The sequence below is a fragment of the Taurulus bubalis genome (genome assembly GCF_910589615.1).
Source record: "Taurulus bubalis genome assembly, chromosome: 10".
Taxonomy (NCBI): Eukaryota; Metazoa; Chordata; class Actinopteri; order Perciformes; family Cottidae; genus Taurulus; species Taurulus bubalis.
In genome coordinates, this window is record NC_136598.1 from 20,462,232 (window position 1) to 20,486,211 (window position 23,980).

A 23,980-nucleotide genomic window follows, 5' to 3' on the forward strand; every position below is an offset into this window, starting at 1 on the left:
CTCCAAATCACGGCCGATTCAATGGCCAAAAATCGGAACATTTCGCTCCTTGAGTCGGGTAAGCCGCAGAAAGTAAACCCGATTGATCGCTTGATTTCCAACGATATCGCTCGCGCTAATTGATACCCTAACTGCTTTTTCCTGACGGTTAACGTCTCCACTGTTCAATTTCAGAGCTCTATTACTTGATTTCTCGTTTCCTCACAACGGGTCCGTGTCGGAGAGCGGCTGAGGTGAGCTGGTGGGCTTCTGACTAGTAACACTGTGTGGTATTTCAAAATAGTTTGACTAGCTAGTTTATAACGGAGTTAATAGAGGCAATCTAATCTGAATATTGTAATCCACTGCAGGTTCTGGCGAGCGAACTACAGGACTACCAGGTGTGTATCCCGGCTGCCTCTGCTGCTGGTTAACCGCGAACGTTAGCTAGTTTCCGTCGGTTTTGACTGAGTCTGGGCATGAAACTTGTCCACTTTTTTTTTAATACTTCTGGCCGCCTCACTCGTTTGACATCACCCGGCTTCTTCTTTTTTTTATCGGCTCACTGTGTGTGCATGCTAGTGCTTTCTGTGGTGACTCCGCTTTACCAAACTGTGTTTTCGACAGCTCTTACCCGGGAGATTGGACTGGCTGGGGAACGAGCACCCGAGAACATATGAAGATGTGGTGAGATTTAACTTTCACTTCGTATCTGTTTTTTAAGCTCATTGTCGGCGGGTTGTTTTTGTCTTGTGACAGGGGGGGGGACTCGGTGTCCATGCTCTGTTCTTGTTTACGGTCTTTGTTCTTTTTCCTGTTGGACTACCGTTGGATTATCTTGATTTGGACCGGTGGACGTGGTCGCAAATCGTTCCAGCGGACTTAATTCGTCAGAGTGAACCGTGTGGTCGTTCAGAAAACTGTATTTGGATAGAGGGTTTAATATTATTTAGCCCCGACTGTTGTACTGCAGAAAGGGTGGGTAGTTCGGCTCCTCGCAACGTTGAGACGGCTCCACTGGCCAATCAGAGGCCGAGATGCGCTGTCTCTGCGTTATTTAGCTTGTGACCTGCGCTGTGATTGGTCCATAAAAAGAGAATCCACGCCTCTCGGAATATGAGTCGAGAAGCACATGAAACCACCAAACTACCCAGTACAACATTTATTCTTACTAAACTGTTTAGGCCGTCTACAGTCCCTGACATATTATCTACAACTAAAGACCACTCCATGTCATAAATATAGTACAATTTAGCTACCTACAAAAGTCTCAAATCAAGATTGGTTTCTTGGTTGCTAGTTTTCATATGAAGCAAACTTAACCAGACTGATAACAAATATTCTCATTATTGATAAATATGTTTTATTGAAATAAAATACATCAGAAAGCAGTGAGATATGTCGATCACAAGTTCTGACAGCCGCAGATGACATCTTCAAAGTACTTCATTTTACAAGAGCAGCAAATCCTTTCATTTAAAATGGTTGTTTGGCATTATAGTCACCTAATTAATTACCAGAATTGTTATTTATTTGAACAATTGTTGTATTCAGTGTCATGCCAGTACTTAGTGTCTTTTTTCTTCTTTTTATTTGACCTGTCAGGTTGCAGCCAACAGACATATTGCACCAGACCATTTGCTACAGATATGCAAGCAGATTGGACCAATTCTTGACAAAGAAGTGCCATCATGTGTCCCAGGTGTATACTCTCTCCTGGGGTCTGGAAAGCAGTCAATGCTTAGGACTACAAAAGGTACATCATCTTCAAGGCGCATCCAAATATATAATTTGCCTTTTCTCTCTCTCCATAGTAATGGACTATGTATTGATAATTCTACATGCCTCTTACACTGATAAACTATTTGTTTTGATTCTCAGACTGCGACAGTGTGCGATTTAATGCTTCATCATATGCAGCCCTTCACCGGGGCAGACCACCAGAGAGGCCTTTCAACTGCAAGAAACCTCCACACCTAGGTAAGTCTGGCCTCACTCAATATTGCTCTGGTGTGTATTTTGTTCAAGAAATTAAATGGACAAATGGATCTGCTGGAAATTGGTAAATGTACTTGGCATGTTCCCATTAACCCTGCATGTTATGTGCGCCGAGTCTGACAAGTCTTGAGCTCGTTAAAAAGTTTGAAGAATTCAAAATTCTTTTTCAAGGACTGTGATCATTCACTGGGTATTCCTCTTAACCCTGACTGTTCCGTTTTTAGTAGAAGGCATTTTGTGAGGCTGTTGTCAAATAACAGTTTGGTGCGCTGCCATGACTTTGCCAGATTGGTCGCCTTGATGCAGTCTGTTACCCCGCAGTGCTAGTTGTTATTAACATGACAATTATATTGATCATAAGCCATCATTTCATCGAGAGATTCATGCAGAATTATTAGTATCTTTCCAATGCTTTACTCGCTTGCTTCTTTAGGATTTCAAATTTGCTGTGACAGTTATCTACTGCACAGTGCTGCAAAGAATCGTTACGCCTGTGTGCAATGCATCAATGTCTTCTGTTAAAAACTGTCTTGGCCTTTCGGATTATTTGTTGATTTTCAAGAAATGCTTTGGAAGTTACTCACTGTTGATTAGTGAATCAGAAGAACGTGCTCTACAAAAGGGCCTTGTGAAATGCTTTTAAACAACTTCATATTGAGGCGGTGAGAACTTAAAGCAGATGAGAACATTACGGGTTGGCGTCCTTGTTTCTCTGGTATTCCGTCGTTTCCCATAGCAACATATATAAACCAGATGCATCAGACTTCAGTAGTGATATTGTTTTGTTTTTTTAAAGATGGGGATGGCCGTTTTGGTTCATGCCATTGATGTTTAAATCAAATTGATGTAACCCGGATGACATCCAGCTCACCTGGGTTCGATTCCGATCTATGACCCTTTGCTGCATGTCATCCCATCTATCGCTCTGTTCTCCTGACATGCTCCAGCTGCTCGAAAGAATCAATAAAAGCCCGAAAAAGAATAAAAAAAAATAATAATTTAACCAACATAAGTATTTAAAACGTAACTGTACTTAAAAAAGGTCTAATGGAAGACGATGCATTTACATGCTTGGTTAAGCCCAAGAATAACAGCTTCTTATATTTCCATATATTCACTCCCATCATGTGACGATAATGGCCCTCTGCACCTTATCATATTAGAGTAATTGTATCCCATACCCACATATTTGTGTTGATCCCAGTCTGGTTACAACTCTGTAATTTTCAACACTATTTTCTGATGATTGGCATCTTTTCATCAACAGTGAAGGTCCATCGAGGGAGAGAGCTAACGGGAGCCCAGCGCTTCAGCTCCATCAATCCTGTCAGCAACTATGAGCACATGCGGCTGCATAGGCGGATCCTGGGGCATCTGTCTGCAGTGTATTGTATCGCATTTGATCGCACCGGTCTCAGGATCTTCACAGTAAGATGGAACTTGTCGACATATTGCCCTACTCAAAAATATACCCCTACTCAATGTGCGATGATGACCGTGACTTTAATTTTGCTTTTGCTCTTCTGAAACACTGAACAATATCCTCAAGTAGAAGTTGGTATTTTTCTTTATCAGGGCTCAGATGACTGTCTGGTGAAGATTTGGTCTTCCTTTGATGGAAGGCTTCATGCAACGTTGCGAGGACACTCTGCAGAGATCACAGACTTGGCGGTTAATTATGAGAACACACTAATTGCTGCGGGAAGCTGTGACAAGTCCATCCGTGTGTGGTGCCTTCGTACTTGTGCCCCTGTGGCTGTGCTGCAGGGGCACAGTGGATCCATTACTTCCCTACAGGTAAAGGGATCTCTGTCATGATAGCACACTGGCATTTTTAAGAAATGCCTGTGTATTAAAAAAAGAAACAAAAGTTAACATGAACCAGTGACCATTACATCAGGTAATACTGTGTTTTTAATTTTAAAGCTCGAATATAAGATGATTAAGTGTCTATAACTTTGTAACATTGTGCATCACCTTCTGCTTCCACCTGTGATGGAATTAGTATTAATTGTATTTATAATAATGCGCCTAAAAGATTGGGTGGCAGTATATGTTTTTGCCGCATTGACAATGCCTAAAATAAAACAAGAGGAGGTGGTAGCAGAACTGGCAAAGTTGTTTTATACTAAAAATATGTTTTCATCAGCCTTTCATTCATGCTTCTCTTTATCGCTATCACAACTTCCCATTGTCAAGTGTAAAATCTTTACTGCAACATGCACACGATGCTGGGTGGATGGAAACATACTGCCTGTTACCATTGTTGTCTACACTCTGGTCTGGTTGTCTGGTCAGGGGTGGGGGGTTAATATTTAACCCTACATGTAGAATCCCTTTCTTGATTTGAATGGTTCAGATGACTGATCGAGGAATGTCTTGTGTTCTCAGTTCTCACCGTTTGCCAAGGGCTCAAAACGTTTCATGCTGTCCACTGGAACTGATGCCACTGTCTGCTTCTGGCAGTGGGACGTCAACAACTTCAACTTTAGGTGAGTGCTGCTTTAAATGTGATTTTTGAAATGGTGACACTCACAAATATTCAGCTGTAGTAATTATGAAAATAAAACCCTGCGAGAAATATATACATTGACGCAAATAATTATGTGTTCCACGTGGTCAAGTCATTTAGGTTTAAAATGTTTTGCTCTTAAGGGAGCAAAGACTGAGAATGGTGTATTAATGATTTAAAGGAAACATTAACATTGCTGAGCAAACAGTTTAACATGGTAAACTGTAGGCTGTTATGTAAATGGTAGTTGTACATGGCAGTTTTTTTTTTCATGGACCTACTGCAAATGCTGGAAGACCAGTCAAACTGGTTGACAGTCTTTTTCTGTCCCAACTCTGGCTACTATTGGTACTATAACTGCATTCAAAGCTGCTTTACTTTGACTTTCAAGCTTCTAGTTGTATAGCAAGCAACCAGGTACAATTATAAAATAAGTAGAATACTGACTACGTTTGAGTGATCTTTATTTCCTTTAAATTCCGTTGATGAGTCTCACCTGAGACAGGAATGTGAGACAAGCACCTGACTGTTAGTCACTTCTGTCATCCTGAAGTTGAAATGCCAGTTAGATTGGATGAGACTTAAACTTACTTTTATTAAGAATATGCCAATTTAACACGAGATGTAAAGGTGCGGACTGGTGCTAGTGCTGTAAAAAATTAAACTGCTGGTTGCCATTGGACATGTGTAGGCAAATGATGTGTAGGCAAATGATGTGGGCAAACGGTCAAGACAATTCTTTACATCCTTTTTTAAAGGTCCCCTGCAACCAGATATTGTGTATGTTACTGTGCACTTCAGTTTCCCAGTAAAATATAGTCACTTGTCCTGTTTTGAATACAATTAATAAAACATTTTGTTTCTATCTTTCAAGTGATCGGCCACATAAATTCATAGAGCGGCCGAGACCAGGAGTTCAGACAGTGTGCTCTTCATTCAGTCCAGGTAATTAGTCATTTTAGGTTGACTGTTATATTGAAAGTTTGTACTCTTTGTTTATTTAACCTGCATATATGCAACTTCATGTGTTAAATAATACCTGATGCCTCATAGAATTATCATCCAGCTATCATATATTTACTACAAACAAACCTTTTTTCAGGTGGGATGTTCTTAGCAACAGGAAGTACTGACGACGTCATCCGAATATATTACTTGGGAGGCGGAAGTCCAGAAAAGATATCAGAGCTCCATGAGCACACGGTGAGAACCCTCTCAAATGCCAAACAGAAAACATATAAACATTAACCTTTACCTGCATTATCTGGTTAAATGTATTACACATTCAACAATTACATGACACAATTACTCATGATTTCTCTCCATATTTCTGCTTTCTGTTCAGGACAAAGTTGATAGCATCCAATTCTGCCACTCGGGTGAAAGGTACAGTAGAATCATTGTTTATTTTATTTATTTTTGTTTCATAGATGTACTGAATTACATTTAACAGTGTATGACGTGATGGTTCATGGTTTGGTTGGTGCTGTCCTGTCTCAGGTTTGTGAGTGGAAGCCGAGATGGAACGGCACGGGTCTGGAAGCTCCATCTGCGTCAGCAGTGGAGGTGCCTCCTGCTCAACATGTCTGCCACTCTTCCAGGGTAAGGAGCACTTTGCTGTCGTACACCAGTGTGCATTCTTAATGTAGATTCCTTTTGATGTGTCCTCAATATCTATGTCTCTTAAGAATAAAGAGTGAGACAAGGATGGACACCTTCTAAGCATCAGGATATGCAAGAACAAGATTCTCTGTAGGAAAGTATTTGGAAGATTTGCTGTATTGGACACAATCATTTGCTCCATTGCTCACCTCAAGGAGCTGTTGGAGCATGTACAAGTAAACCAGGTGCTAATGTAAGCTGAGGAATTCATTTTCTGAATGTTTTATTTATTCACTTGTCGGATTGTATTAGTCTTAGCACAGCCGTCTCGCCTGTTTTGTAAAGCAGTTAACAGATTGGGAAGACATTTCTTCCCCCTATGGATTGAAATATGTTGTTTCATTAATTCTGAATTTAAATGCTGATTTAGGAAGATCTTTAGCTTTTAATAAAATACTAAATGTCTTCACTAATTTGCTCATGAATTTTACAAATGCATTAATCCCACATCCAAATGAACTTTTAGATAAATTATTTGAATGAAGTGCTTTGGCTTTATATTTGTTTGGTCTGACAAGATGTGGAGACCTTTTTTTTTTTTTTTACCTCGTTGCTGAATTGTAGATCAATGAAGGCGGTGCGATCTGACTGCTAAAACATTAAACTAACTAACTAAATACATTTAATCTGAGGGTGGTGAAAATACTGGGGGGAGTAACAAAAGAACAAGGTTGGTTTAGTTGGTACTCCCTGTTGTCATGCTTTATGGACAAAATCGCATGCTAGATCCTTGACATTGTATCTGTCTAGCAAAGCACCTTTGTGGACACTTTGTTCAGTCAAACTAGGAATGACTCCAAACATTCAGGCTTTATTTCACACTCAGTCATACAGGATGCGTACAAGCATAATGTATTAGTGCGAATACAGTACATCGATTTAATATTCATATCAGTCTACCAATACTTTCAGCTTCCGTTACTGTTTTTTGGAATGCAAGTCACCAAAATAGTGTTTGCCGCCCAGAGCTTATCTGTCTGCCATGAGAGGACATATAAAGGAGCCTCACTGGCAGTTTCTACAATTGGCTTGTCTGCCAAAAGCATTTTCACTGCCTTTCAAATTTAATGGCCAAAAATACAAGAAATGTTTTTCATCAGTCTGTTGTCTCACCATCTCCAGTACATGTATTCAGTTTGGTACTGTGTGTTAAATTAGCATCACATAGGTTTGTTTGTATAGCAGAGGTCACACTTCAGATCATACTAAATGCTTCCAATCTGTTCAAGTCAAGCCACTTTTATTTATAAAGCCCAATATCACAAATGACAAATTTGCCTCCGGGTGCTTTGCAATCTGTACAGCATACCACGATTTTTGACCCTGTCTTCGGAATAAGAAAAACTTTTTTCACACCCCTCTAACATGAGAAAAAATTGAAGAAACCTCCGGAAGAGAAACTGAGGAGAGATCCCTCTCCCAGGATGTACAGATGTAAAATGTTGTGTACAGAATAACCAAGATCATAAAAAAACAGTCTAGTCCATATGTCAAAATTATATCTAGAAAAAAAGATGGATCCAAGGGATTGTCAAGCAATTTCTAATTGTTGCTAAGCAGTTAGAGCCTGAACTACATGACCTCTGGTCCACCAAGTAACCTGGAAAGAGGACAGGCTGCACAAAAAATGTGAAACAATGTCAAGCACATCATTTACACAGATAGGGGAATGAAAGAAACGCACAGAAGGAGAGGGAGTCATGGGGAGAGACTGAATCTCCTGGAGGACGAGAACCAGATCCAACATGTGAAATGAGGCAGCTACAGCCAGGAGAGAGAGGGAGGTCTGTGCAATGTTAGAGATTTAGATATTGTGAAAGAGAAAATACATAGATTAATGCTGTGGAAGGGGAACAGGTAGCAACATGCATACTGCAATAGGAAACAAAGAGAAAATGAATGGAAAACTTACTTTTTTTGTAATACAGCATCAGATACAAGCAGCTCATTATTTGATTGTCATTTGTGTTCTGTAATTAATCAACTGTACATTAGATCGTATGCTTTGAGACTTGCATCATATAGTGTCTGACATTTGATGTTTGTTTCTCTCTCAGTGTTGAACCAATGAGTGAAGAGGAAAGCTTCTTCAAACCCAAAGTCACCATGGTAGCGTGGGATCGTCATGATAATACAGTCATCACGGCTGTTAACAACCATCTCCTCAAAGTGTGGAACTCCTACACAGGACAGCTGCTACATATCCTAAAAGTAATTGTGCACAGGGCTGTGTTGTGGATATTGCAACCACCTCAATTAACCTCCAAAAATTAACTATTTTTAAAACCAGAGACTAACTTGAACGTTGTATTCAGGGCCACGAGGCTGAGGTGTTTGTCCTGGAGCCGCACCCTTTCGACCCCAGGATCATCCTGTCTGCCGGCCATGATGGGAACGTTTTCATATGGGATCTGCTCCGAGGGACAAACACACAGCACTACTTCAACATGGTACACTGAGCACTATGGAAACATGGCATTTACACAACAGTTCTGCAGCATGGGGAACAAACAATTAGAAACCAATCATAACACACGACCCAACAAAGACGGCAAAAAGCAACGCCGTAATAAAACAGACCTAATTCAATATTTGTAATCAGTTTACCTCGACCTCACAGTTTGCCTTAAAGTGTTTTTCATCCTGTATCCGTCTCTCATTTACCCTGAAACCTCTACCTCAGACCTAGAATCCTTTAAAAAAAAATAAAAACCTCCAACTATTTCTGTACTGTTCAACTGCCGCATTTTTTGTTTTCGCTGCACAAAGTCTCTTTTAAGGTCCTGCAGGATCTAAAAAGAAAAGAAGGCATACAAGAAAGTTTCCCTGGCTAACGAGTTTCTGTACTGGGGCGATTTTGTGTTTCTCATCCAGATTGAGGGCCAGGGTCATGGAGCTGTTTTCGACTGCAAATTCACCCCTGATGGGCATCGTTTTGCTTGCACAGACTCCCATGGCCATCTGCTCATCTTTGGCTTCGGCAGTTCCAAACCGTATGAGAAGGCAAGGATACATCTCATTTCAGTCTTGACACAAACAATTGTAGCCAGATGAAATCTATTGTAATGCCGATTAAGAAATTATTATAGCCCTTGAATTTGAACACTTTGGAATCGTACTGTATATCTAACATTGGACTTCCCCAAAATAATCCCACAAAATATGATCATAACAAAAGCCATACCTTAATTTCCTCATTCTCCCGGCCGCCACGCAGCTTCCAGACCAGGTGTTCTTCCACACAGACTACCGACCGCTGATCCGGGACACCAACGGCTTCGTGCTGGATGAGCAGACGCAGCAGGCACCCCATCTCATGCCCCCACCTTTCTTGGTGGATGTGGATGGAAACCCCCATCCACCAAGGTAGACATGATGACCTTCTACCAGTTATACAGCAGCCGTTCAGTCTTCAGTTATTCCCTAGGGCTCAGGTGTTTAAGTGTTTGTCCTCTGCAAATTCTCGATGCCCTAGGCCAGTATGAAAAGCAATACTAAGTAAGGTTTTGTAGCTAAAAATGTTGGTTTGACTTAAAGCTAGTAACGAATAATGTAACGAAATGTAACGAAATGTGCATGCAATGTTTTTAAAGTTAACATTTTCTAAAATGTCTTTTCTTGATTTTTCAGGTACCAGCGTTTAGTCCCAGGCCGGGAGAACATTGCTGCTGAACACCTGGTCCCTCAGCTGGGATACGTAGCCACCAGTAAGCAACCGGCCATAAGCAGGCCTTAAATTGACTATAATAAATAAAATAAAAATAAAAAAAATATATATATATATATATATATATATATATATATATATAAATAAATAAATAAATAAATAAATGACAAATTAATTTTCACTGCTTTGTCAGCCAACATCTAAACCATATCTTTTATGTCTTCAGAAGCCACCGTTAGTGTTTAACCAGTGTTAACCTCTGCTACATCCCACTCATGTTCCTGGTATTTTTGTTTGATGGCACCTTCAGGTGATGGCGAGGTTGTGGAGCAGGTGATCAGCCAGCAGACTGCAGAGCACGATGAAGCTGCGATAAGGCGCAGCACCCTTTTGGACGAGGCCATCCGAAATCTCCAGCAACAACAAGACCGGCAGGGCCCGGCTGGGACAGAGTTGGTGGCGGAAGAAAGACCAGAAGGGCAAGCTGAGGCACAGGGCCTCGCCTTGGCACCGGCACCGAGCACGCCACGTAGAGGTATCAATACACCACCAGTGTCTTACCGGATTATTTCAGCATATTGATCAAGTGAGCTGTTGGATGCTAGGTATGTGCTCCCTCATTGCAGTGTCTGTGAATGATCGAGCGGACGTGCAGTCACCCCCTAATGTGGGTCTGCGTCGCAGCGGACAGGTGGAGGGTGTCCGGCAGATGCACCAGAATGCTCCTCGCAGCCAGATGGCCACAGAGCGAGACCTGCAGGCCTGGAGACGCAGGGTGGTGGTGCCAGAGGTGGCATTCAGCAGCTACAGGTACCAGAGATAACAATATTAGCATCACCATCCACAGGCCATGTCTGTACTGTTGTGGTGTTTTATATTAGTTTATGTTTCAAAGTGGAAATGGATTCTTGATCTCTCCATTTTAGATTACATCAATATTTGAATAATACTCAATAGAATTCAACACACACATCCATGTAAAAAATAAACAATTTCTCAAGTAACAGAGAGAGTGGTTTACATACCTAATGAGATTTTACAGCATTTATTTTACTTGACGAGTCACAACACTTTTTATACATCATGAATTATTTTTTTTTTAGACTCCAGGAGCGCGTTCGAGCAGCCAGAGGAGATGAGGAGGTGGTTCTGTATAATGCAAAGAAGAGACGCATTATCTACAGCAGCTGTCGAGTAGGTTTCCATGTCGGAAGTCTTCAATGGCAATGTGAAAAATGACTTGTGTATTGTGAATAATCATCAGGCAGTGTGTACTGTATTTTGCAGGAAACAGCATATTCATTAAAGGTGTTATATATTATATATACTGTGTCGATAAAGTCTCCATAGGATTGTTAATTTATTTATCTATAATCAAAGATTTTATTTATTTCTCTATTCACAACTATTTCTGTACAAATCTCTGCACTGGTTTTGAGTCGTAATCTGTCCCCTCAGGATGATTCAGACGATGAGCCCCGCACTGCAAAGCGAGGACACGGCCGCAGTGACACGCTGGAATTCCTCGACTTGTCATGCGAAGAGGGAGAGGAAACGGCAAGTTCAGAGGTACACGCTGAGGTATCGCATTCTTCACTCTCCTGTGACATTGCAAAAAAATGTCCTCGACGAGCACCTGTGGTCTTTCCGGGGGGATTGTAAGGAACTTCCTTTATTTTTAATCTGTTCAGGACAATGAATTGGATGGCAGTGAAATCGATTCCTCCAATGATGAGGAAGAGTGGAAAAGTGACAGCTCAAGGTATAACGTTTTTTGGACCCAAGACTGTCCTATTGGGGAGTCATCCTTAGAATTTGTTTTAACTTGTTTTAGAGTGCCAGATAAAAGGGTTTTCCTGAATCACAAAAAATGATTATATAGACGGTAAAGTTTTGTCTTTCATGTTAAAATGTTGTATTACTCCTTTGTGTTGTCTTAGGTGGCAATCCCCACCCATCTGGTACCCAAAGCAGGTTAAAACAAATAATTTAACTACGTTTTTCTGCCTGTTTTCGAATATGTAACTTAAACTTGTAATCGTCACTGCTTTTGATTGGACAGCCACACGTCCAGCGAGTACTCGGATTGGACAGCAGACGCTGGCATCAACTTGAAGCCCTCCACCCCCTTGTCGTCACGTAAACGAATGCAGCGCAGAATCAGCAGCTCTGAAGACGAGGAGGAAGAGAATGATAATGAAAATGAGGAGGAGGAGGAGGAGAAGCAGCAGAGTGATGAGGAGGACAAATCTGGCAAGAAAAGCAAAGAGAAGTCCAAGAAAGCAAAGAACAAGTCACCCAGGGTGAGTTATTGAACGCAGTGTGTACGGTATACACAGTGGCCAACTTAATCCTAACTTCTCGCTGTCTTGAGTCCTAACTGGTCGATCATTGCCCAGACTCTGCTTCTGTCAGGGAGGAAACATAAAGATGAATTTGGTCAGAAATTTTATGAAACAGGCTCACATTTACCTTCAACGTTCTACATCTTCAGCGTCCAAAGGTCAGACCATCCATCAACAGAGAAGTGTCCAATGAGTTCAGACCCTCTCCATGGATCACTGATGTCATTCCCAGGAAGTCTCCGTTTGTTCCCCAAATGGGCGATGAGGTATGCACCTTCCCTTAAGAGAGGCACTTTCCAAGAGTTGGGAAGATTGGGGAATAATTTAGACGTTAGAACTATTGACAGTACATATTGTTTTTTTAATATACAGCAGCTGTATATATATTTTGGTGGTTTAACAGGACGTCATGATCACGAGCTTGTTTCTCATCTTGTGGGAAAGTTACTGTCTAAGCTCTGAATCTCTTGTCTTGTCAGGTGATCTACTTTCGGCAGGGACACGAGGCCTACATCGAGGCCGTGAGCCGAAGTGAACTGTATCCTATGAACTTAGACAAACAACCCTGGAAGAAAATGGAGCTACGGGTAAGACCAGGGCAAATACGAAGATAATAAAAATGTTATTCCGCTTGGAAGAATACACAGAAATCTGAGGAACATCATTTACAACATTTTCACTGACGTCATGAAAAAAGAACACTTGGATACAGAATTTCAGTTGTGTTTTTTGTTGTTTAAATGTAAGCACCCATTATTTTGCATTTGTTTTACAAATGTGTTGTAGGACCAAGAGTTTGTGAAGATCACTGGGATCAAATACGAAGTCTGCCCTCCAACACTGTGCTGTCTGAAGCTGACTCTCATTGACAACGGCACTGGCAAAATATCAGAAAAGTCATTTTCTGTCAAGTAAGCAGCTCAGTTTTTCACACATTGCATATTGTTGCATTTCTTCCACCAATTAGTAACCCAACACAAATGTGGCATTTAATTGTGGCACTGTACAAAATAGGGAGGTTATGATTTTAAAATGTAAAATGTTTTCTAGTGAATGCCTTGCTTTTGGTTGTGCGTGTTATGATCAGAACAAATATTTTAAGGGTACAAATCTGGTTTTGGCTTGACATGTGGGCTGAATTTCTGGTACTGTAATTTATTTGATCAAATCAATATAATTTAGCATCAGTTTCATGAAGACAAAGTCTTGCAGTGTTCTTAAAGTGGGGTTCGGGCACTCTGTGAAAGGTTTTTAGATTCGTTCATTTAAATTTAGGACATTTTTACATCTAGAATATAACTATTAGAATCTGCAAATATGTTTAATAGTATTATCATGGCACCTCATGTGATTAGAAATTATCCTCCATGTCTGTTTCATGCAGCATATTTGCACGAGAATAAGCAAAGTCTGCATTTTACTTGAATTTACTGACATTATCCCTCAGATATGATATCAGCGCTCTGTGTAACACCCAAAAAAAATAATCCAAAAATGATGCTGGGTACTTAATAAATTACGGTCATGGCAGATTCTCACAGGATTCAAATCAAACCCAACATTCGCAATTATAAAAAATTATTAGACGTGCCCAGATTATTCTAGTCCTGTGCGAATAGGGGTAGAGACCATAGAAGGGTAAAAAATAGGCGATTGCAATTTATTCCAAAGGACATGCATTGAGACAAGATTGAGAGCCTCTGGTTTATTGTACTTCCACATTAAAGTGACGTATATTTCTCCCACAGGTATCACGACATGCCAGATGTGATAGATTTCCTCGTGTTGAGGCAAAGTTATGATGAGGCGCTTCGTAGAAACTGGCAACCAAGTAAGTTTGTGCACCTTGTTAAAGATGGTAAATCCTAGCTTTGAAGAAGAGTAGTATCCTCTTCATATCCGTTTCAAACACAGAAGGAAAGGTGCTCCCAAGTAGTCCATTTTATAACTGTCTACATTTGAAACTAAGTAATGTTTACTCTCCTGATTTTATTCTGAATTTTTGCATAGACAATGTGGTTTTTTTCGTCCTCCTAAATCCTTTAACATCTCTTCCTGTGCAGATGACCGGTTTCGCTCAGTGATAGACGATGCCTGGTGGTCTGGTAGCATCGTCTGTCAGGAGCCCTACCAGGCTGAATACCCTGACAGTCTCTTCCAGTGCTTCAAAGTCAGGTGGGAAAAACACACATCATCGTGTTATGGTTTGTGGAGATATGGTGGTTGTGGCGCCACCATCAATTCCGAATATTGCCTAGTTTCTAGGACACACTGCTTTTGATGTCAGTCTGGGAATAGTCTGTCTGCCCCCTGGTGGTTATTTAGAGGCATGACAGTCTGTCATGTTTGTCACACAGTTCTTGTAATGGTAACCATTATGTAATATTAGTTTTTTTAATTGAAAGAAATATATTTTTTCAATGACTGTATTAATCACTATATATATATGAGATTTTGAGTAATTGCACACTTTTTAATTATTATTATAAACTCAATATGACTGCTTTGATTAAATGTATTAATGCTGGTTTAAAAATACAAATCTGCATTTTATGGTTAAAAATGCCTCAAGAACGTCATCTGCGGTTTAAAATCAGCCGTGATGCAGGTCAAATTTTGGGAATAGAGTCGACCGTTTAGGACAAATCTACCTCTTGAAATAAAATGTTAACTTGGTCTCTCCCATCAGCGTCTTATCTTTTTTACTTTTTTCTGTAACACAGCTCATTTGGTGCTTTAGCTCGCTAATCCAACCATGTTATCATGCTAACGTTACACTGGTTACAGTAAACGAGAGGTCCCGTTATTCAGAGACTACAGACTACTCTGGAGACGGGGTTCAAGTAGTCTCCTAGCGGCAGGGAGGGAGGCGGAGGGCTATAACTCTTGTCTCATTTGTGGTCTGATGAACAGTGGCTCCATCAAATTGTGTGCCACATGCCGTATTGCTATTTCCAAGCCACTGTGGTTGACTTTGGTGTGTTTTCATCAGATGGGACAACGGGGAAACAGAGAAACTGAGTCCTTGGGATGTCGAACCTATTCCAGATAATGGTAATTATTACTTCTTATCATCTTATTTCTGTCACATCTACGCATGAACACAGAACTGATGTCCGTTCACAAAGTGGGGTTAATGGGGTCAATGCATATTGAATCTGTGCAGCTCAGCAGCCAGAGACAGAAGGAGGTGGTATCCCTGTGACTGCAGATGAGATGAGTGAGCTGATGTACAAGCCTCTGCCTGAGGAGTGGGGGGAGAGGAGCAGAGACACCGAGTGTGAGCGCATCGTCGCCGGCATCGACCAGCTCATCACCGTTGGTGTGTATACGCGTGAACGAGCTCTTTATTGCTTGCTCTCAATCGCACACTTCTACTTTCACACGTTTTGTCCCAATCCATTCACATTATCTATAGGTTACTTTAACAGCTAAATAATTTCTTCCCATTCGTGCTTACCTACCTCCCCACTGTTTCTGCTATAGAGATTGCAGCTCCCTTCTCTGGTCCTGTGGACTTAGTCCAGTATCCCACTTACTGCACTGTAATCGCATATCCCACTGACCTGGGCACCATCAGACTGCGACTCAGGAACAGATTCTACAGGTCAGTCCCACCAGTCTTTCCTCCTCCTTCCTACCACCAAAGCAAAGGCATGGAAGTATTTGCACAGCTGACTGTTGACCCAGCTCTCTCCTTGAAAGACTTCAGCTGTTGAAATTCAAATAATTTATGTTTTGTTTCATTTGTGAAGACACTGTGTATTTACTCACCTCTGGTGATCCACAGGCACCTCTCAGCATTAATTTGGGATGCCAGGTATATTGCACATAACGCCCGCACTTTCAATGAGCCGAGGAGCAAGATTGCCCACTCCGCAAAGATCATCACAAATGTCCTCCAGAAATATGTCAAGTAAGTTTTAGTCTGTTCAGACTAGTATTTGTGTTGTGATAATCTACATCATGTGATGGTACCCAAATAGCAGGCACAGTGTCATTCCAATAAGTTGTCTCGCATACTAAATTGACGCATTCTTCCTACTTTTCCCAGTAATCCCAGCTGCACAGATATCATGGAGATTTACAATGCTGTTGAGGAAATGGATGATGATGATGAGGTAAGTCTGATTTAAATCATCTTGAGTCATTAGTATTATATTTGTTTGCTCTACCATGCACTGCTGTGAAATTACTATGTTAATTTCAGGAATCCTAAATTAGTTACAATTGATTGTCAGAAAGATATAGTTCCATTTTTAGTAATTCATCTATGGTCAACTTTGCAATTGAAAAAGTAATCTGGTTATTAATCAGACAAATAATCCATATTTGATTACTGCATACAGGAAGAGGATACAGAAGCACCAGGAACATCCTCTGGACACAGATTGCGTCAGGTAAATGGATGAGATAGAATAGATAAGAAAGGACTTTGCCATTCGATTGATTAACATTGTTTTTTATTACATAATCAGTCCGAAACACATGCTTGTTTTGATAGAATTGTGTTGCAGATTTCGGGTTAATGAATCAAGATCAGCAGATGGCATGCATTACATGTCGTGATGATTTCCGCTCTTTCTCCTCAATATTGCAGCGTGCTGCAGAGGTGGTGCCTGACAGAGACGCCTGGAAGGAACAGTGCAAGCATCTACTCAACTACGTATTTGAGTGTGAGGACTCGGAGCCGTTCAGACAGCCTGTGAACCCTCAGAACTATCCAGTAAGTTAACGCAACAAACTAAGGGGAAACATTCAATATCTTATGTTTTGTGTTCCAGTGTTTTGATGGAGCCTAAATCATGTTTTGTTTGCTTGTCCAGGACTACCATGACATCATTGATACACCAATGGACTTTGACACAGTGAAAAGAACCTTGTTTGAAGACCGCTATGAAAACCCTGTAGAGCTTTGCAAAGACACCCGGCTCATATTTGCAAACGCTAAAGCCTACACACCCAATAAGCGCTCCAAGGTAAGTGGAAGAAATGTCACGTTAACTGCTCTTTAATGCTTGACATAACCATATAATGTCATGTTTTTAGTTCATTTAATATAATATTATTGGCTACATCATTTTTGATAGATTTTATGTGTATCTTTTATGTTTGAGCTTTTCTTCCTCTCTCTCTCGCTGTTCTAGATTTACAGTATGACCTTGAGGATGTCTGCCTTCTTCGAGGAGAAAATCCGAACAATCATATCAGAGTACAAAACTGCCATCAAAAGCAGCGACAGGCTCCGCCGCAGTCAGAGATTCCGCAAGAAAATGCAGCAGCAGGATCAGTCCAACGCCTCATCAAGGTCTGTTTTCAGTTATGCTTTTAATTTTTTTCCGAATGAATGCTTTCAATAATCTGATAGGAAACATTTCAGGTGCCGTCAGAGCAATCCAGGACATTTAGGGTTTTATGTTCATGTTCCATGTCTGATGAAAAGTTGCAATCTCTTTTTTTTTACTCAAGTAAAGGGAAAGCTGCTTTGAAAACTCAGGAAAAAATGGAGTCAACATCGGTGACCAAATCTACCTCAGCCAAAGTGTCTGTTCCTGAGAGAGCCAGGAGGAGTCGAAGGAAGAGCTTAGGTCACAGCTCCTCGGACGATGACTCCGGCTCCAAAGCTGCTTCATCAACTCCAGGTACAAAAGAAACTTTGCCTCTTCGTCGGTTCCTTATAATAATAACTTTATTTATATAGCACCTCTAAAAACAAAGTTTACAAAGTGCTCTACAGAGAAGAAAAGCATAGTCATACATAGGGTCAATGACGGTAAACAAAAAAAGGACCATACCATAAAGGCAATGAATACAACAAAACCAAACGAATAACCAAAAAGAGCAAATGGAATAGCTAGCAAACAAATAAATAAACAAACAAAAACAGGAGAACAAAATAACTACATAAAAGAACAACAGGCGGGCCTTAAAAGTGATCAACAAAATGACTTCTAACGTTGAGTTATTGAGCTGAAGAAAGTTTTGTGCCATCCAACATTTGATGTCAGAGACAATCTGAACAGCAGCTAGTCTCTTTGGCTCACCAGGTCTCAGCGGAAGGTATATCTGTGTCATCTGCATAGCAATGAAAAGATGCGTCGTGTCGTTGGAGGATTTGGCCGAGTGGAAGCATGTAGATTGAAAATAAAGGAGGGCAGTTTGTGCTGTGTAGTGCTCTAAAACCTGACTGAAAAGTCTCAAAGCTGTTGTTATTGTTCATAAAAAGAGTTGTGTTGAAACTACTTTTTCTAAAACATTTGATAAAAATTAAAATTGGACAATTTAGAAATTGTCCTAAAATTGTATAAAACGGAAGGATTAAACTCAGTTTTTTTAAAAGAGGTTGGACCATAGCATGTTTTAAAAATAGATGGTTAGGTGCCAGGATAGGGTCTTAAAGGGGCCGGATGAGGGGTGAAGGTGAGTGTCGCGAACCATGGCGCTGCCAATGACCAGGGTGGAGGTGGTAGAACCCACAGAGGGTGGAAGGGGGCCAGACAGTCTAGGCCAAGGGGACTGAGATGGGTGGGGTGAGGTCTGGAGGATCCAAGCTGCTGTCTGGATGCACGGGGGCCAGGAGCAGGGTGAGGCGAGTGGGAGAGAGCACTGGTCCTCATCTGAGATCGGTACTTTGAACCGGTTTGAGAGCTGGAGAGAAGGGTGATGTGACGAATGTTGTCCTTGTGAACTTCTTCTATGGTGACAAGGTACCATCTTCCAGGAGGAGGGCCGGGCGGTGGGATTTGTGGGACCAGTCGGGGTAGGTGAACCAGAGAGATTGTGGGAGAGTAGCGGTCATGGCAGGAGGACACTGTAAAGCATTTTTTTCGGCAAATCCGTAGTTCTCTAAAAATGCTTTTAGCAGTTAATTTGGGAGGGGTTGCGTTTCCAATTATCTGGATCTGGTTCCTTCACTTATTGTAGGTTTACCTTGGACAAAGGCATCTGCCAAAGTAATGTATAAAATGTATTTTTAAAAATGTATTTCAGAGTCTGACAGTGAGAGCGAGCTGAGTGAGTCTGAGGAGGAGAAACGTCCTGGATCGTCAAGGCACCATCAACTCAGACGGAAAGCATGTGTTACTAGAAGCAACCGTGCCAAGCAGAGGAAAAAAGGTCAGGCGTTAACGTATTCCTGTTCAAATACAGTTTTCAATCATGCCGTGTTTTAGTGGGACATATCTTACATTGTATCTGTGAATTGTTGTTGCCAGTTGCAGAGAGCGATAGTGAAGAAGCGGAGGAGGAGGATGAGGATAGTGAAGGTGAGGATGGAGAGATGTCCTCCCAGTCTTCACGTCGCCGCTACCCCAGCAGGAGCAAGAACAGCCGGAGCACACGGATGACCAGAAACAGTGCCGGTGCGGACAGGAAGCGCACAGGTAAACACCACGACGACTGTCTTAAGCCTCTCTCTTTGCGAACCACAAACATCACTCAACATCATTTCAAAAATCTCTCCGAATTGGCTTGTTTTCAGAGGGCAGAGCCGAGATGAACGGTCACAGCGGCAGATCGTCTCGCGGAGAGAGACATCGCCACCGGGCCTCTGACCTCGCAACATCCCAGGGCTCTGATCGGGAAGAGGAGATCACGGTTCGCAGGTCACTCAAGAGAAAGACGGCGAGGGCGGCTGTGAATAAGATGAAACTCCTTGAAGTATCAGATGAGGACTTCGAGGAGCAGGATGAGGAGGAGGAAAAGCCGAAAAGGAACAGCAGCCGCCTTCGCCACACAGTCCGGACCAGCAAGCGCACCGCAGTGATCCAGAGCAGCTCCGATTCTGATGAACAGCCATCAAGACAGGGTATGCAAATACTCTTCTTAGTACTTTTATCATACAATCCAAAATGTTAACCATGTAGTTTGAATTTAGAAAGAGTTTAGGCAGCTTAGAGGATACATTTTCTAAATTCTGCCCTTGTTTTTCTAGCTTCTCAGACAACAAAGGAATCAGGTTGCGAATCCAAGGACGGGGAGGATAGCAAAGACAGTGATGCTTCATCCTCCTCCCAGAATCTGCAGAATGGAGACTCAAGGTCAAAACAAGCTGCTAAGAATAAGGGAAATGGTGAGAAATGTCCTCATCGATCATTATTATTTGACCCTTTGAATTGTGATGAAAGATTATCTAAAACTTGGATTCCCCCCCCCCCTGCAGATACTTTGTCCCGTGTGAATGGACACAGTGCAAAACATCCCAAGTCTGACAGCAACTCTGAGCAGGAGGAAGCTGCAGAGGAGAGTTCTGGAGAAGCTGAAGTTTCTGTGTCTCAGAAACCCTCCAGAAGCAAAGCAACCACTCAAGCCAGGAAAAAGAGGATTACAAGTGAGGAAGAGGAGGAAGAGGAAGAGGAGGAGGAGGACGACGACGACGACACTGTACGCAGGACCACGCGACACAAACTTCCCGTCAGCTCCGATGAAGAGGAGAAAGTCAACAGTTCTCAGAAACACCCACACCAAAATGGAAGAAAGGTGGAGGAAGCAAACCACAAGGACTCTAAGAAAAAGTGTAAAGTTTCACCGTCAAAAAGCCAAGATAAACAAAAATCTGCCTCAAATAATAAACTGGATGGTGCTGAATCAGAGGAACTCAGTGATTCTCCAAAGAGATCCAGCCCGCGCAAGAAAAGACTGAAAAAAGATGAAGAACGCAAAGTAGAAAGCAATCACTCCAGTGAGGAGTCGGAGGCTGAAATCAAGACCAAGAGGCCAAAAAGAAACAAGACCAAATCGAAACGGCCTCGTGGCGTCACCTCCGCTTCAGAGAGTTCTGAGCAGAACTACAAACCCAAGAGGAAGTCGAGGAGGAAATGCCCCACCGGCTCATCAGACGAAGGGTCGAATAATTCCGACAATACATCAAATAGACGGCGGAATCTCCGAGACCTCCCGAAAAAGAAATACATCAGTGACAACTCTCTCTCTGAAGAAGACGCTGCTTCTGCAAGCAAGCGTAAACAGGGAAACGGTAACAAAACAGCCACAGCATCGAGGGAAGACAGGTATAATACGAGGGAGTCGAACAGAACCTCACCTAATGAAGCCAGGAATCCGCTGTCTTCCAGCAGAAAACGCATTTACACCTCAGACTCTGAAGATGAGGGGGATGGAAAGAAGAAAGAGCTACTGTCCAAGAACAATAAAAACAGCAAGTCGGGCTCCTCAAAGCGTCCCAAAAGGGATTCCAAACAAAAGGATGATAACCGCAACGAGGAAGACGCCTCTTCCGGGTCCGATTCCAGCGAGGAGGCCCAGCAGCAAGGCGTTGATCGTTCAAGGAGGAAGAATGCGAGGCGGCCAAAACACAAACGAAAGGAAAGCTACAGCAGCAGCAATCACAGTTCGGACTCGGAAAGCCAGCATTCGTCTTCAGACTCTGAAAACTCGTTTGCCAGCGGTCCAAAGAGGAGGAGTCACAGACGGTCCGGGGTTGGTGAAAAGCCGGCCAGCCGCCAGCTACGGCAGCAACGCCAACGGTCCGCTTCAGAAGAAGAAGAAGAAGAGGAGGAGGAGGAGGAAGAGGAGGAGGAGGAGGAGTACAGTGACGAGTTACGCAGCAAATCGCAGAAAAAGACGCGTGTGAACACTCGTAACCGGGGGAAGCGGACAGTAAGTTATCACGACAGTGAGTAAAGGACGTAGCAGCAGAAGCTGTGGAGGAGAGACGGACATTAACTGGAGACCTTTAGAGACACTTGATGGCCACATTATGGTAGTAGCACTGGAGTCCTCGAGAGAAAATGCTGTGAATCTGTTTCATTCAGGGATATTTATATTTTCTATGAAAAACATGTTTATAGATGTAATACAAATTCAAGCATTTGAAAAGCTGATTTTCACAAGGATACAGAGCAGAACACCACCTCCCATACTGCTTGTTGTGATCTGGCCAGCAGAGTAAACCATTCTGAGGAATCTTGTCCGCTTGGGTGCTATCTAATATACCTCTGTTAAATGGCTTGCACTAAGATACACTGTAATGAGGTATTTCATACACTAGTTTTGCATTAGAAACTCAGGGGTCAAATAAGTTTACTGTAGTCTCAGACATGCAGTTGTTTTTTTGAGCTAAAGTAAGGACAAGAAACAATTCCAGGTTGGCAGATGTCCAAGCACACTCACTGGGACAAAACAAATTCATGTTCAGACTTTGACTACAGCACTCCTTTGTAAATCCACACACTTAATGCTTGACTGTATTATGAGTTGATATGAGCCAAATGATCGAATATGTATTCTCTCCCCCCCCCACCCCCCCTATACCATTTCATTTTTTTCTATTAATTAGTTTTGTGTTTTCTAGTAAATAGATGTAAATAGTTAATTGATAATGACATTGTCTGAAAGGTTTGTTGATCAGTCGGTATCAAAACGTTTATTTAAATTTGAGCTTTATTAGCTTTATTTTTTCTTTTCTTTTTTTTACATTTAACTTCATTGTCTTGCCATGTCACAAATTGGTACCTTTTTGCCAAGTACATGAAAACAAAAGTACTTACTGCAAAATAACTGTGATTTCTCATATTGGGAAGACCTTTTTATTGTTCTGTGTTATCTACTTTCAGTATTAAATTGATTTTCAGAGATGACTTAAGACATTTTGCCAGTCACATGGTTTAGTTTTGTGTATGGGGAGGTTTCTAAATACAGTCGCTTTATGACATTTTGCTTAATGTTTTTTCATACTACACCTTTAATAAATCGGTTTCACAGGAAAACTGTTAATGCAATGTGGTTGTGGAGTGCAATGAATGAGTTATTCCTCATATTAATAAAGACATCATTTCAAGGTGTGTTCTGTGTTTGGCCTTAATCTTATCCATTGACAATGAATATTCAGTATTTAGATTCCATCTGTCTCGCTCAGTTTTATTTTTTGCAGGTATTTAAACTTAACAGACGATAAGAAAAACGGTATTATTTGTGAAATCCGTCTAGTAGAGGCCTAATTCAATTGCGTCACATTATTGTGCAAGCTCAGGATGAAAATATTGTATTTCTGACTCGAAGGAGTTTGTCAAGAATAAAAAGAATAGTTCACTATTTTGAGAAATATGCTTACAGGGAGTTTCCAATATGAAAATTAGTTAATTAATTGAAGTCCCATTCACTACTCTATTTTTAAGACTTATATTCGTTTAGATTGTAATGAATTTGATTGTATAGAGACAATCATCGTGCTTCACAGCAAACGGACATTAACGTGTTTTGAATACCAGATGACAATTATTGATTTCTTGATAAATACTTGATCAGCTTCCAGATGAAATAAAAACAGATTAGCATTTCCTTTGCTTTCATTATTATCCTTAATTGTAATGTATCAGTGTTGTTTTCTCTTTTGTCATCCGAATATGTTTTGTAGTTAAATATAATGTATTTGACAGCATATAACGATCCAGGAATAGGTGAGATTAAATCGATTTGCACGCTAGTAACCTGCCTTTAAGGGACTTCGAAAACAAGTACCCACAGTCGCTTCTCTTTGACGTCATCACGTAATGGTTTTCAGTCGCTGGTCGCACTTTCGACATACGTTTAAAAAACTGATTGTTACTCATCCACATAAAAAAAGTCACACTTTTACGTATAATATGCACCGTGTCGTGGTATTCTATTTATTGTGAAGATATCTTTTTAATGTGTATTTATACAAAAAAGAAATTCACGAAAATGCGTCCTGCGACAGTCACTTAGATTGTCTTAGATGGATTATGCTAACATGTGAGCAGTTGTGTCAGTTGGCTTGACAGCTACGCCTCTTAACCGCTCTTAAAACATAACCACAACTCAGTTAGGCTTAACATTAAA

The 23,980-nt window shown here is 41.3% G+C and overlaps 1 protein-coding gene across 1 annotated transcript; it reads left to right on the forward strand.

The window, feature by feature from the left end:
• On the forward strand, positions 1–22,920 carry brwd1 (bromodomain and WD repeat domain containing 1). Its single transcript, XM_079224723.1, has 44 exons — positions 1–58; positions 175–233; positions 351–380; positions 607–666; positions 1,585–1,735; positions 1,861–1,959; positions 3,245–3,405; positions 3,553–3,774; positions 4,369–4,469; positions 5,364–5,434; positions 5,592–5,692; positions 5,835–5,875; positions 5,990–6,091; positions 8,209–8,362; positions 8,467–8,601; positions 9,026–9,154; positions 9,369–9,517; positions 9,782–9,858; positions 10,129–10,353; positions 10,445–10,628; positions 10,922–11,012; positions 11,277–11,387; positions 11,510–11,580; positions 11,881–12,121; positions 12,313–12,429; positions 12,643–12,750; positions 12,950–13,074; positions 13,912–13,994; positions 14,227–14,338; positions 15,156–15,217; positions 15,330–15,485; positions 15,650–15,770; positions 15,954–16,079; positions 16,218–16,284; positions 16,513–16,563; positions 16,764–16,889; positions 16,990–17,142; positions 17,311–17,471; positions 17,633–17,805; positions 19,154–19,279; positions 19,378–19,545; positions 19,644–19,970; positions 20,097–20,234; positions 20,325–22,920. The coding sequence occupies exons 1-44, from the start codon at positions 22–24 to the stop codon at positions 21,800–21,802; spliced, it is 6,780 nt and encodes a 2,259-aa protein (XP_079080849.1). The 5' UTR covers positions 1–21; the 3' UTR covers positions 21,803–22,920.
• Positions 22,921–23,980: the final 1,060 nt, after the last annotated feature.